This window comes from Lutra lutra, chromosome 7 (assembly GCF_902655055.1).
Source record: "Lutra lutra chromosome 7, mLutLut1.2, whole genome shotgun sequence".
Taxonomy (NCBI): domain Eukaryota; kingdom Metazoa; phylum Chordata; class Mammalia; order Carnivora; family Mustelidae; genus Lutra; species Lutra lutra.
This window is the reverse complement of record NC_062284.1, coordinates 2,876,834-2,891,951: the sequence shown is the minus strand read 5'-3', so window position 1 is coordinate 2,891,951 and position 15,118 is coordinate 2,876,834. Positions and strand designations below refer to the sequence as shown.

The 15,118-nt window shown below is 48.0% G+C and overlaps 1 protein-coding gene across 3 annotated transcripts in view; it reads left to right on the top strand.

The window, feature by feature from the left end:
- The window catches only part of ADAMTSL3 (ADAMTS like 3), a 342,411-nt gene extending 335,444 nt beyond the window's left edge, over positions 1-6,967 (top strand). For all 3 annotated transcript variants that reach the window (XM_047736616.1, XM_047736615.1, XM_047736614.1), the window contains 3 exons: positions 432-532; positions 5,527-5,741; positions 6,720-6,967. In XM_047736616.1, the coding sequence (XP_047592572.1) occupies positions 432-532; positions 5,527-5,741; positions 6,720-6,826 (423 nt within the window). In that variant the 3' untranslated portion in view covers positions 6,827-6,967. The remainder of the gene's footprint in view (positions 1-431; positions 533-5,526; positions 5,742-6,719) is intronic.
- The last annotated feature ends 8,151 nt before the right edge of the window (positions 6,968-15,118 follow it).

Here is a 15,118-nt window from a genome sequence, read left to right as displayed (position 1 = left end):
AAAACAGGGTATAAGGAAAATTTAATATGTATTATGAGTACATGAAAATTAAGAACCTCATCAGAAAAGAATTTTTTTTCCATAATTGAACTCACCTTCACCCAGAAGCCTCCACTTCTGCTCAGAGCAGGAAAACCCAAATTTGGCAGTTGCTCATGGTTTTAAGCAATGTTATTATTGGGCCTGAGCCCTGTCAGTTACAGACTCCCCTCCTTCTCCCTTCTCCCCAGAGGTGGTCTACGTTTCTGGGGCGGGAGGGGGGGTATCGAGGAGGAGGAAGATGCTGAGGGAAGGCTGTCTGGCCCCAGAGCCGAGCTCCCATCCTCCCTGACTTCCCCTGGGGACCCCCGGCCCCGTCTCAGTGCATGGTCTTGGCACCACGGCACGCGTAGGCTCACAGTGGTGTCTTCTGCTTTGTGCTTCTGTTCCAGTGTCCTGCACGTTGCCTGGGTCGCACAGGGAGGCTACAGCAGCAACATGAAGTCTGTCAACAGCACAACAGCTCCGACCCCCGCTGTGATGACAGAAGGAGGTACTGACCTGCCCCGGGGTCACATGAACCCTCTCCTGCCCCAGTCCGTGGCTGTGCCTTCCTGACAGTGGAATGACCCTTCCGTCCACTACCTCTTATAACCGACTAGCAGTGAAGCTCTCTTATAGTGCCGTCCCCGACAGCGTGCGTTCGGCTGAGAGGGTCACTAGTATCCGCTATTCTAATTACATGTGATGTAGACATGAAACATGTTTGGAGAGGGACACCCCAAAGAGAAAAAAAAAAAAAAAAGAGTAGCATTAAGGACAGGCATTTTTCCCCCCAAGAGTCTGCTTTTGTCTTGTGTCGGAGTCAAAGCTGGTGCTCAGTTTGGGGTAGAGGGACGCTGTTCCATGAGGTCACCCTGAGACCTGGGCTCCTTCTGCCTGGTGACTCCATCGTCCCGGAGGAGCGCACCCCAGCCAGTGTGAAATGGAGGGAGAGCCAGAAAGCACGCTAAGGAGGGAATGTGGGATTCTCCCGCTCTCTTCCTGGATGACCCAGGTCACCCAGGGTTCTAATCTACCCACTGGGGTATTACTGTCCATGCAAAACTATGGTTGGGAGGTTTCGAGTAGTTGGCTTAGTCTGAAACTTCTATGCACCCTGGGTCATAGATGATGCTCAGAATACGACTCCCTCTCTCTCCTCCCCACCCTGAGTGTTGCCGGAGAAAATGAGATGACTTTGACAGTTGGCTCAGTGTCCATTCTGAGCCTTCAGTAAAGTTTGGCAATGTAGAATCCGCTGTGTTTCCTGTTCCCCACAACACAACCCCAGTCAGACCTGTTTTCCTCAAGTGGAAAATGTTCGGAACAGCTGCCCTCCCTCTCAACACATAACCTAGCTTTGTCTTTTGCTGAGCAGATGGAGACCACACACAGACCGACACGGATCACCCCAGATGTCTCATTTGGCATTCTCAAAGACAGATGGATGACACAAACGTGTACACGCGTTGAGCTTTCTTTTTTAACGCACCTGATGTACTTTTCTGAAACTTGCTTTTTCTCCTTATCCGTACGTTATAGACTTTCCCTGATCTTTTTTTTTTTAAGATTTTATTTATTTATCAGAGAGAGAGAGAGAGGGAGAGAGAGCGAGCACAGGCAGACAGAATAGCAGGCAGAGGGAGAAGCAGGCTCCCTGCAGAGCAAGGAGCCCGATGTGGGACTCGATCCCAGGACGCCGGGATCATGACCTGAGCTGAAGGCAGCTGCTTAACCAACTGAGCCACCCAGGCGTCCCGACTTTCCCTGATCTTAGTATGTAAGATTCCCTTTGCTCTTTTCCATTGTTGTATTTAACATTTTTATCTCATTCCATTGCTCATGGACATTTGTGTGTTTCAGGTTTTGGGTTTTTGTTTTGTTTTGCTTTTGTTTTTTTTTTTTGTTTTTTGTTTGTTTTGTTTTGTTGTTTGTTGTTGTTTTTTTTTTTTTTTTTTTTTTGCTATTCCAAACAAATGCTGTAGTAAACATCCTAGAACATATATCTTTATCCACTAACAGCTATGTTTTGGGTACAGCCTGGGATTGAATTGACAGGCATGTTCATTCTGATACTGCTAAGTTACCATCAGAACGTCTCTACCAAGAGTGCATGAGGGTTCCCCCTTTTCATGAGCATTATATGGGTTTTCAGTCTTTAAAAATTTTGCCAATCTGATGGGTGAAAAATCACATCCTATTGTAATTTGTATTTTTCAGATTACTTTTTTTCTTTTGTAGAGTGAGTGAGAGAGAGACAGAGAGCACATGTATGTGCCCGCAAGCAGAGGGGAGGGGCAGAGACAGAGGGAGAGAGAATATTAAGCAAGCTCCCCACGGGCTCGATCTCACAACCCTGAGATCATGACATGAGCTCAAATCAAGAGTTAGATCCAGGTGCCCCTCTGATAACTTTTTTTTTTTTAAGATTTTATTTATTTATTTGACAGACAGAGATCACAAGTAGGCAGAGCCAGACAGAGAGAAGGGTGAGGAAGCAGTCTCCCCGCTGAGCAGAGAGCCCGATGCGGGGCTCGATCCCAGGACCCTGAGATCATGACCTGAGCCGAAGGCAGAGGCTTAAGCCACTGAGCCACCCTGGCGCCCCTCCAATAAGTTTTTATATACATTTTGGTTCCTTGTATTATGTTCTCGAAGCCATCTCTGCCATGATGGCCCGTAGCCGAGCCATCCCACGGGTCCCCCTCTGCCTGTTGGTCCTTCCCTGCCCAGTCCCCACCCTGCAGCCTGAGCGGTCCTTTCCAAAGTCAAATCTGATCGCACCACCGCGGCACCCCACCTCCCGGACAGATTAAAGCCACTTTAGAGACCTCACTCGCTCTTAGCAAGAAGGGTGACCAAAGTCTGCAGTATGGCCTAGAAAATGCCACACAGTCAACTCCTCCCTCCCTTTGTTTGTTTATTTATTTATTTATTTATTTGAAGACTGATTTATTTTTAGAGAGCGAGATACGGGGTAGCGGGGACATGGGGGAGGGGCAGAGGGAGAGAGAAGGAATCTCAGGCAGATCCCTGTTGAGCAGGGGCCGGAGGTAGGGCTTGGTCCCATGACCCCAAGATCACCACCTGAGCTGAAATCAAGAACCCAGGCGCCCCTTTCCCTCCCTTTACAGCCCCACCCCAAACCTCACACCCGCCTCTCTCGGCGCTCCAGCCACGGCCTCCTTCCTTCAGGACACACTGTGGATGTGCCAGCGTTTTCCAACCAAGGGCAGCGAAAACAGGAGGTAGAAACATAGTAGAAGGCACGGGAGGATCTCTCAGGGGCTCAATATACAGTCCAATGGGGCTTTAGAGAAAAAGATGTGGGGGCGTCTGTCTGTCTCAGTTGGTTGAGCATCTGCCTTCGGCCCAGGTGGTGATCCTGGGGTCCTGGGACCAAGTCCCGAATCTGGCTCCCTGCTCAGCGGGGGGCCTGCTTCTCCCTCTGCCCTTCCCCCCTGCTCTTGTGCTCTCTCTCTCTCTCTCTCTCTCTCTCAAATAATAAAAATCTTTTTTAAAAAAGAAAAAGAGATGCGGAGCTGAACTGGAAACGTGGAAGTGTGCGAAAGAGCGAGCCCGTGGTTGCATGTGGCTGATGGTGAAGGTTGTGTGAGGTAGGGGAGGAGCTCGACTGAACAGGGTCGAGACATTGGGGAACTCTAGTGCAACAGGGTGACTTTGTGATTTCCTGCCACACGGGAGAGCAGCTGAGCTGCCCGTGCACACATGTGCATCGTATCAGTGCCCAGACTGCATCCCCCTAGCTGGGGCAGCCCCGTCCCCTGTCCTGTCCCTGGCCCCGAGGACGTGGGCTGTGCTGTGCTGGACCCACCTTTCCTTCACATGACCTCAGGGACCAGCTCCTAGAGCTACGGCTGCCGCGTCGCTCTCTGGCTCTCTGCGTCCTCTCATCTGTTGTAAGCCCTGGGGCTCCTTCTGCCTTCCCGCCGGCCCTGCCTTCCGTCAGAGCAGAGGTGGCTGTGTGTTAGGATTCTTGGGGCTGGAAACAGCAAAAGTCAACTCGGAATGACTTATGCGAAAAGAGTGGGTGATTTCTTATTAAGATGGGACCACCCAACACTTGTGCACAATTTGGCATCCTTTTAAAATACGTTTTTTGGTGTTTTCTGTGAATATTCACCTTTTTTCGGTAGAAAGAGCTCATCTCTGCGTGGGGGGTAGGGCCAGGAGTACCGGGTCTATGCCCGGTTGTCTGAAGCAACTACCCTTTTGCCCCCTAGGATTCACACCCACTGGGGGGAAAAAAGCCCTGTAATGAACGGGATACCCTCCTCTCTTCCCTGTAAAACCCTAGTGTGGTGTGACCCTGTCGTTCCAACAAACCTTTTGATGGAGTCTCCCCCTACGGGCCACTCTGAGTACTGCTTCCAACTCTGTAACACTCGGGCCAGGAGCCAGTCAGGTCATCCCAATTTCTCCATCTTCCTCCATTTCCAGCGGCGATCCTGCACTCCTTTTAGATCCCATGTGCTGGTAAGGAGCCTCTTACAAGAATACGAAAATGCCTCAGGAATTCAAAGGGCGGATGCCGTCAGACCCCAGGAAGCACTGAGACCACGAAATGAGAAGTCGTTGGGGTTTCTTCTCTTCTAGCCTCTACAGCTCTTGGTGTTTCACGTCCTTCTTTGTTATTTTCCTGAATTTTCTTTTTCTGGTTCTCTGGCCCATGCGGCAGAATATGGCTTTCGTGATCTCTGGACGTCGTGATTACAGGTCTTATTCCAGCACCTTCCACATTCCTGGAACAAGGACTGTCACTGAGGCAGCTCGGTGAAGCTGAGGTTCTCTCCCGGTCGCCTGTGGGGTGGGAGAGAGTTCCATGTAGGGGCGCACTATCACCTAGGACCCCTGCTACGGGGAACAAGGTCATGTACCCCAAAGTGTGTCCACCAAGCTGGCTGTCTCTTCTAGGCTAGATAACTTCCAGAGTCGAGGGCGCCAGCTCTCTGTCCTGTTTGCCAGTGTAAGGAACCAGAGACAGATCCCTGTCCCCAGACGGTCCGTGTTAAATCTGACTACAAGTCACCCCGTGGCCAACTCTGAGTGCCGTCCCTTAGCAGACCAGCTCGCTCCCACACTCGGGACACTCATACCCGAACCCCCATGTGTTTTGATAAGCACAACCATCTGTGTGTCGTTAGCACATCCAAAGTGGCTGATTATGAGTCGTTCCCCCCTTCCTTGCTGGAGCTGACCTGCCCCAGCTTCTCGCGACAGCCCGTCCTTTGAGACGCGTGTCCTGACTCGGTGTGGGAAGTGAATGGACACGTGTGCTTGGCTTCCCTGTCCTGGTCACGCGCGCGCCACCCACCACGCACCCTGCAAATCACGCACCTGACGAGTACGGTCCTAATCCCGAAACCTTCCTGGATCGGAGATCGAGTACACAGAAAGGCTTGTCCCAGTGGGGAGTGACTCCCCGCCCCTCCCATTTCCACTCTCTGTTTCTTTCCCTTGTCTTTTCCCTTCTTTCTCTTTCAGACCCACGTTGAGGAGGAACTGCTCGTCGGGGGCTTGTGACGTGTGCTGGCGCCTGGGCCCCTGGAGGCCCTGCACGGCGGCCTGCGGCCGGGGCTTCCAGTCCCGGAAGGTCGAGTGTGTCCACTCCCGGAGCTGCAGACCCGTGGCGGAGAGACACTGTGTGCAAAAGAAGAAACCGGCTTCCTGGCGGCACTGTCTGGGGCCTTCCTGTGAGAGTACGTACCCTTCTCAGGTACCACCGCCAGCCAGCAGCCTAGTCCCAGCCAGACCTGGGCGAGGGGGTGGGGGGGAGGTGGGGGGCAGCCTTGTTGGTGTCCCCGCTGACCAGCCATGCGGGATGCAGGTGGCATCCTGGATGTTAGGAGATGAGCGCCTTTGCTGCGGGTGCGACTCAGCGTTCCTTTGAGAACCGTAGAATCCGCGGGTGTTGGCGGCATTGGCTATGATGGATGTGTCCCCACGTCTGACCGCCTCACCACACTCCCCATCTGCCCGGAGGGGGTCTCCTCAGCTAGGACGGGGATTCTTGGCATAGATGCTTATATTATTATTATATTATATATACATTATGTTGTTTTAATTCTATATATGTTCATAGACACACGTGTTTTTGTATTATGTATATTATAATTGTTATATCATTTTTATAAAACTTCATCATAAATATATTTTGCTAGGGAGCAGGTCCATCCCATTTATCCGTTTTCCAAGGGTCCACACCCCTGCTGTTCTCAGCACTGAGAGGAGGAGCGTGGGCCAGAAGGGCTGGGAGGCCCCAGAGAGCAGGGTGAGGTCACGTGGCCTAGATGAGAAGTGAGCCCCGTGAGTTTCTGGCTCTCGTGTAGGGCCATGCCTCTAACCCAAGCTTAGTGGGGTTGCTTTTCAGTTATCTGAGTCCTGCTGGTGTACAGTCTTGCACAGTTTCAGGTGTAGGACGTAGTTATCGAACAGTTCTATCCGTGCCGCTGGGCTCCCCACAAATGCAGCTGCCACCTGTCCCCACCTGGTGCTGTCACAGTGCCCGTGACTCTATTCCCTGGGCCGCAAACCCAAGCCCAGGTTTCTCCAGCTCGCTCCATGATCACAGTGTTAGGCTTGTCATAAACTCAGAGGGTTTCATTTTTTCATTTTTTGTAACTCTTCTCTGGTGAGCTGTGTGTTCAGTGGGTATCTCTGTTTTCCCTTTTCTGCAGGAGACTGCTCAGACACAACTCACTACTGTGTGTTCGTGAAGCATCTCGGCTTGTGTTCGCTCGATCTCTACAAGCAGAGGTGCTGTCAGTCGTGTCAAGAAGGGTAAACGTGTGGCGGGGTCGGAATGCTGCTGTGAAGACAGAACCCAAACGGAAAAGCTCTTTCCTCCGACGCAGCTGGTTCAGAAGCATGTTATTTCTTTCAAAACTCTAGATTCTGCATTCAGGGGTCGATGTGAACTCGCCACTGGCGGGATGTCCTATTGTTTTCCTGGTGGCCGGTTTTTGATCCCAGCTCTTTGAGATGATCTGTTCCGGGACGATCAAACACACCGTGGCAGGTGTGCCCTTGCACTTGGGACCCTCCCCGTGCCCTCCTAGTAGGGAAACTGCCCAGATCCCCAGTGCGATGTCACAGGCTGCTTTTTCCTGTACGTGTAGACTCGTGGAGGGTAGGACATCCTGGAGACGTGACGGGCATGCGGCAACTGATGACCTCCCCTTCTCTTGAGTTTTAGGGTTTCAGCCTGTTTATAAGGCATCTACACTTGGGAAGCCCCGGCCAGTAGTTGTCGAGATGGCGTGAGCGGTGCTGGTGGCATTTTGATGGGTCCTTAAGTCTAGTCTGTGAAGAAGAGGTGGTCCCTGTGGCCAGGCTCATGGCACCGACTGATCCAAGGACCCTGGGCGTGGGGGAAGGTGGCATCTTGTCTTTGCTCTTACAGAACCCGGGGATGAAAGCCCAGAGTAGACGTTGCCACCAGTTTCACAACTATGGAGATCTGTGACCAGATGAGGCATCTCTGAAATCAAAGGAGAGGGCAAGTTCACCTTTTCTACTGATTTTGAAATGTATTCAAAGCTTTCTTTTAAGAGCTGTGAATGAGACTTTTTCTGAGCATTCTTCTCTTGCACACAAACAAAAAATCAAAGCCTTATTAGACCTAATTTATGCCTAGAATTGTACTCCTGAGGATTTTCTATTTCAGGGTTTTTATTTCTTATAATCCTGAAGGTTCTAAGAAAGTAATCCAAATAGCAAATATGGTGATTGAAAAGAATTATCGTGAATAAGTGTTTTAATTCAGACGGATCTGTCGGTAAATCCAAAGCGAATTTGGGTTGGGCTAGAAGTTCCAGTAGGGTTAGGGGTCAGAGTTAGGCTTTGGTGGGTAAGTGTAGGGTTCATTTTAGTCTTAGGATTGGGTGAGGTGAGAGGGGAAGGTATGTTAGGGTTAAGGCTAGAGTTGGCATTGGGGGTTAGCGAGAGCCTGAGCTGGGTTGCGTTGGGTTGCGTTCAGACTGGCGCCGGTGCTGGTGTTGGTGATGGTGCCCGGGTGGAGAGTAAATTGGGACTAAATTGTTTCTGTCGAAGGAGTCTGGGGCTTGCGTGAAGTTGTGACGTTCTGATGCTGATTCAGTTCTGGGGTGCTTTCCCCAACATCCCCAGCGGTTCTGGCTTTGGATGACCCACGGCCCCAAGGACACAGCCATCCTCCCTCAGTCAGGGAGGCCCGTTGGCCACGGTGTCACCTAAAGCAGGTCGTGCGGGACCGAGGCCCTGATCACAAAGAAGCGAACAGTGCGTTTGGGCTTTGGATCTGTCCGTGGGCAAGCTTGCTGGTCTCTCTGCCGAGTATTCTGAGCACCAGCTGTCCTTTTCTAACTTCAGCCTCGCTGACACTGACAATGAGCACTACTGTATGCGGAGGGTTTGGTGGCCGGGAAGGATGGGGACGTGAAGGGCACACACAGCCCGTGGGGCACTGGTCATCAGTCACACTTGGTTGTGGAAGGTTTTTAAATTAAAAGAAAGATCGTTTGTAAGATACTCTTTGTACATATTTATTATATGACTTAAAGGTGCAATATTTTATTTTGTACAGTATGTAATAAAGAAGGTGGGACATATATTTTTTCTTATCAACAAAATTTCCTATTAAGTTGCTTCTCCTTTGTATTTAAAGTCGCTATTTTTTGTTGACTCTTGTATTGTTGTCTTGGTATCGTTCAAGTGACATTCCTGTGTACTGTATTTTACTACTGTTCCTATAACATAAGAGTTAATGTTTCTTTCATGACTCCCTACGTGATTCAGAAATAAATCTACTTTGATTATGCAGTGGAATCCTTATACATGTGGGCGGCTTATTTGTGTTGTTTCTGGAAGCCTTGACCGTTGTCATCTTGGCTGCCTCCTTGGGAGTCCAGGAGCAGACCTGATGGGCTCCCTGCTCTGGGCTGTCCTGTGAAGTGTGGTGACAAGGTTCAGGACCGATCACGCAGGAGTTCCCTCTGAGTCCCTTACCCCAATCACGTACGCCCTATGGACTGTCGTTGATGTCGAGGGTGGAAACAAAGAAATAAGCCCTCATGGACAGCTGAGACAGTGCAGGAGTGGCTGGTGGTAGGAGAGCAGGAGGCGGCAATACCCTCTTATTTTCGGCCACGATGAGGAGCTGAGGGACTGGCGTGAGATGTCGGCGCCTGAAGACGTTTTGGCAGCACGAGGCGACTTCCTCTGTGTCCCGGCCATGGGCACAGGGCTTCGGGATCGGCGGGGAGTCTCTACAGGCAGGATTCACGTTGTTGAACTTGAGACGCCCTCCATTTGCCTCGGGCTTGGGGTTTCTGAGGTTATGTGTTGAGGAAAAATCAATCATTGTGCGGTAACTTGGGAGACTCCGTTAACCTCATGAGGCTGAGCTACATGGGAGATAAGCCGTTGGACACCCCTGATGTCTACAAGTGTAGTTTTGTCTTCCCTCCTCTTTCCCTCCCTCTCCTTTCCCCTCCCTCCCTTCCTTCCTCCCTTCCTTTTCTTTTTCTTTCTTTCTTTCTTTCTCTCCCCTCCCTCCTTTCTCTTCACTTTTCTCTTCTTTTCTTCCCTTCCCTTTGTTCTCTTCTCTCTCAAACTAAGGCCATGTACATGGGTTACACGGAGTGGAGAGTATTACAAGGAAGGCGAGGAAATGTGGGGCGTGTCCTTTCCAACTCAGAGAAGTTTCCCTGGGAACCCCTCACTGTCTTCTTGGCTGTCGGAACTACTTCGTGATCCTCAGTAACTGTACAAGAATACGGAGAAATCCAGATTCTGCAGTCCAAGCCCTGCTGGGAGGCTTGGGTCCTCTCATGTACAATGTGATGAAGTCAATGTCCCAAAACGTTATTTCTTACAAATCAACTAGGAAAAGGGTGAAAAAGTCATTCTAAGAAAACAAATGGAGAGATCATTGTTGGTCTTTTCTTTGTAATGAGCAAAGGATAGGAGAAGTTTGCAACAAGCCCGAACAAGCCTTCCCAAGTGCAAAGACAGGAAAGGTTTCATCACGCCAGGGATCCCAGCGTGGCTCCTCAATTCAGGATGGTTCCCCTCGTCAAGCTTCGGACCCCACGCCAAGGCAGGGGCATCAGCAGGTCCCTGGCGTCAAACGTGTTGTCAGGTGTGTAGAATGACCTCAGAAATTATAAGCAAACTTGCTGATAGACTGGTGGATGGCTGGAGTTGAAAAGACAAAACTAATGAGCCTGGCAGAACAAACCAAACTATTTTTTTTTAACTTTTTATATTAAGGTGACTAAGATGTATGGAATGGTTACAAAAGCACTGCAGGGAATTTTGGTACACCCTCATCTAACTTCCCTTAATGTCAATGTTGTACATAACCAAATATGCTGATCGAAACTAAGAAATTGGGCCTGGCACAGAAATAGACACACAGATCAATGCAACAGAACAGAAAACCCAGAAATGGGCCGACAACTGTATGATCAACTCACCTTTGACAAAGCAGGAAAGACTATCCAGTGGGGGAAAAGACCATCTCTTCAACAAACGGTGCTGGGAGCACTGGACAGCCACGTGCAGAAGAAAGAAACTTTCTTGCACCACATACAAAAACAAATTAAAATGGATAAAAGACCTATATAAGACACTTGAAACTATTAAAATCCTAGAAGAGAACACAGGCAGTAAGTTCTTGGATGTTGGCCACAGCAGCTTCTTTCTAGATATGTCTCCTGAGGTAAGGGAAACAAAAGCAAAATAAATTAATAGGACTTGATCCAAATAAAAAGCTTTTGTACAGTGAAGGAAATAATTAACAAGACTAAAAGGCAACCTGTAGAATAGGAGAAGATATTTGCACATGACGTATCTGATAAAGGGTTAGTATATGAAATACGTAAAGAACTTATAAAAACTCAACATCCCGAAAAAGAATAATGTGGTTACAAAATGGTCAGAAGAAATGAACAGACATTTCTCCTAAGAAGACATCCAGATGGCCAACAGACACGTGAAAAGATGCTCAGCATTACTTATCGGGAAAACGCAAATCAAAACCACAATGAGATATCACCTTGCACCTGTCAAAATGGCTAAAATCAACACAAGAAACAGTAAATGTTGGTGAGGATGAGGAGAAAGGGGAATCTTCTGGCACTCTTGGTGGGAATGCAACTCGTGCGGCCACCATGGAAAACAGTACAGAGGTTCCTCAGAAAGTTAAAATTAGAGCTACCCTATGATCCAGCAAATATACTATTAGGTATTTACCCAAAGAATACAGAAATACTCATTGAAATGGGTCACATGCACCCCAATGATTATAGCATAAGTATCTATAATAGCCAAATTTTGGAAATAGCCCAAGAGTCTGTGGACTGATGAAAAGGTGTGGCTTATATAGACAATGGAATATTACTCAGCCATCAAAAAGAATGACATCCCGCCACTTGCAATAACATGGATGCAGCTAGAGAGTATTATGCAAAGCGAAATGTCAATCAGAGAAAGACAAATCCCATATGATCTCACTCATGTGTGGAACTTAAGAAACAAATGAGCAAAGGACTGAAAAAGAGGGAGAGAGGGAGGCAAGCCCAGAAATAGACTCTTCACTAGAGAACACACCGCTGGTGACCAGAGAGGAGGGGTGGTTGGGGGAAATGGGCGATGGGGGGCAGTTGTCATGACGAGAGCTGGGTTATGATGGAAGTGATGAGTCACCACATTGCACACCTGAAACTGATATTATGCTGCATGTGAACTAACTGAAATTTAAATAAAAACTTTAAAAACTGCCCCCAAGAAATCGACATTGGTATAACACTATTAACTGCAAACTTTAATGGGATTTCACCATTTTCCCACTGTTGTCCTCTGTTCTGCCCTGGGTTCTGATCCACGATCCAGCAATGCCATGCCTCTTTAAGGCTCCAAACTGTGGTGCTTCTGTTTTCTTGTCTCTCATGACCATGGGAATTGTGACCATGACACTGGCCAGGGATTTTGCCGAGTGCCCCTCTGTTGGAGGTGATCTGGTATTTTCTCAGGATTAGAGTCAGCTATGCACGGTTGCCCTTCTCCCGGTACGGCATCAGAGGGACATGCTGTCGACATGTCCTCTTACTGGGTCATGTTTACCTTGGTCCTTGGTTAAGGTGGCTCCTGCCGTGTTTCTTCTCTACTAGGTCACTGTTTCCCTCTTTGTAATTAATATATTTGTATTTTGGAGACAATACCTAGAGACTGTGCAAATACTCTGTTTCTCCTTAAAGTTTTGTCCCCTAGTTTTATAGCATCTTATGGGGTGCGCCTATAGTAATGATCGTGATGATGTTCCAGTGGTGAGTTTCTCTTTTCTTCATTCCCTTACTAATTGGAATCCTGTAAGGAAGAGATGTGTCTTCTCTCCCATTTATGTATTTATTTATATCAGTATGGACTCTAGGAGATAGATAGATCTATATATATCTAAATCAATCTCTCTCTCTATATATATATATATATAAAACAACAGTTTGGATTTTAACTCAAACAAAGTAACTTTGAGTAAAAATGCCAACTGTCGTTATTTTGTTGCTCAGATCATTCCAGCTTTGCTCACTGGGAGGTTTCTTAGGTTGACTGCACATCCGTACTAACCCGTGCAAATGCACACACACACACACACACACACACACACACACACCTGTTTATTTCTGCATCTGTGAGTTCATCCTGAGACGTCAGGTCAGGTGTCAGTTCACACCATACGGTCATTACTACAGTCAATGCCTTTTTCTTTCTTTCTTTTCCTTTCTTTCTTTCTTTTTTCCTTTTTTTTTTTTTTTTTTTTTTAGCTCAAGTCTTTAAAAGTTTTCATGTAAGGACAACTCAAGATGATCATTATCAAGTTAGTAAGGAGGTTGAAGATTTCCTGGGAGGATTTTTGAGACGGCTCCATCAAAGGTCAATATTTTACTAAGAAATGTTTGCTACTCAAATTCTCAGTAAGTGTGGGTAAACAGAGGTGGTATTTTTTTTTAATTAGTATTTTTGATTTTGTTATGTTAGTCACCAAATGCCTTTTTCTTTGTAGTTTCTGTGACCATGGGAAGCGTGGCTCTCACGATCTGCAGTCGTCTTCTCGGTTTCCCGTAACCCTGTGACAGGAGGACAGTTTAGCAGCCGGACTGCAGTGTTGGTGTGGGAACCTTTTTATCTATAGCTATAGATTGTTCAGTCGGAACGCTCTTTCTCAGTATCTCTTAGGTAATCCCCTCTCCTCCCGCCCTCTTCTGTGCGCTCAGGTGACGTGCTTCTAGGACACTTAGACACACCCGCCACGGTCTGCATTCCTTCCTGGGTTCTCCTCGCATCCTGGGGAGCCGTGTCTGTGATGTTACGGGCAGTAAGACCGACTCTGTGGTTTCCAGTTCTTAGTTTCTACGAATTCAGAGAGTTGTTTACCCACACAGTTTCCTACCAAACACTTCTATCACCCCCTGAAATTCCCACGTCCTGCTTCTCTGTGACCCTGTGATATGTACGTGTATGTTTACCTTTATAAACTGTCAAAAGATGTTCCAAAATGCCTGGTGTGTGTGTGTGTGTGTGTGTGTGTGTATGTGTGTGTGTGTGTGTGTGTGTGTGATCTTTTTAGCCCTGGATATGTATGTCATGATATCTCATTGTAGTTTTAAGTTGAATTTCCCTAATGACTAATGATACTACCTTTCACCTGCTGATTTGACATTTCTTGTGGGTTGAATTGTGTTCCCCTCCTCAAAAAGCTTCTAACTCCCAGAATATGACCTTATTTGGAAACAAGGTCTTTGCAGATGATCAAGTTAGGATGGGATCGCTGGGGTAGGTGACATTAGGGAAAGTCGCATGTCTGTGAATTCCAGTACGACTGGTATTGTTATTAAACGGGGAGATTTGGAGACGGGTGCTTGGACACGGGGAGAATGCCATGTGAAGATGAAGGCAGACATTTATAAGCTGGGCAACATGAGATTGCTGGCAAAACTCCAGAAGCTAGAAAAGAGGAACAGAACAGGTTCTCCCACGCAGCCCTCCGAAGGAGCCAACTCGGCTGACACCACCTGGGCTTCCAGCCTCCAGAACTATGAGACCGTGAATGTCTGTTGTCTAAGCCCGCCCCCCCCCAAGTCTGGGGTACTTTGTCCTTGTAGCCTTAGCAAACTAATACACCATCTATAGATAGTCTGGTGAAGTATCTGTTTAGATCTTCGACCTGTTTTTTTCCTGTTCTTGAGTTTTATATTCTTTATTTTTTTTTAAAGATTTTATTTATTTATTTGACAGACAGAGATCACAAGTAGACAGAGAGGCAGGCAGAGAGAGAGAGGGAAGCAGGCTCCCTGCTGAGCAGAGAGCCCTATGTGGGACTCAATCCCAGGACCCTGAGATCATGACCTGAGCCGAAGGCAGTGGCTTAACCCACTGAGCCACCCAGGCGCCCCGAGTTTTATATTCTTTAAATATTCCAGGTACACATCCTTTGAAGTCAGTTTTGTAGATGAAGAAATGGGTTCAGAGAGGGAAAATAATTTGTGCAAGGTCACATATGCTAGTCTATAGAAGAAGATGTCATTACAGCTCAAGGGTCAGCTCAGCTGTCCTCTCCTTAAGGGAGCGTTCCCTGAACTCCCAGGCTAAGTGGCCCATGTACCCCCTGTTCCAATCTTTTTTTTTTTTTTAAGATTTTTTATTTATTTATTTGACAGAGAGAGATCACAAGCAGGCAGAGAGGCAGGCAGAGAGAGAGAGGGAAGCAGGCTCCCTGCTGAGCAGAGAGCCCGATGCGGGACTCGATCCCAGGACCCTGAGATCATGACCTGAGCCGAAGGCAGCGGCTTAACCCACTGAGCCACCCAGGTGCCCCCTGTTCCAATCTCTTATTCCCATCTGTTACATTGAGTGTTAGATGATAGGAACACACCATTATTCATCTTTGTGTCCTCAGCTCAAGTCACATTGCCTTGGGAAACCCCAGAATGTATCTTACTAAGGGGTAACCTTTGTCCAAGGGGTAGACCACCCCCATCAGATTGCAGAGGAAGTTGAATGTCTAGCTCAGAAAATGGCCAGGTTGACAGTGTTACCA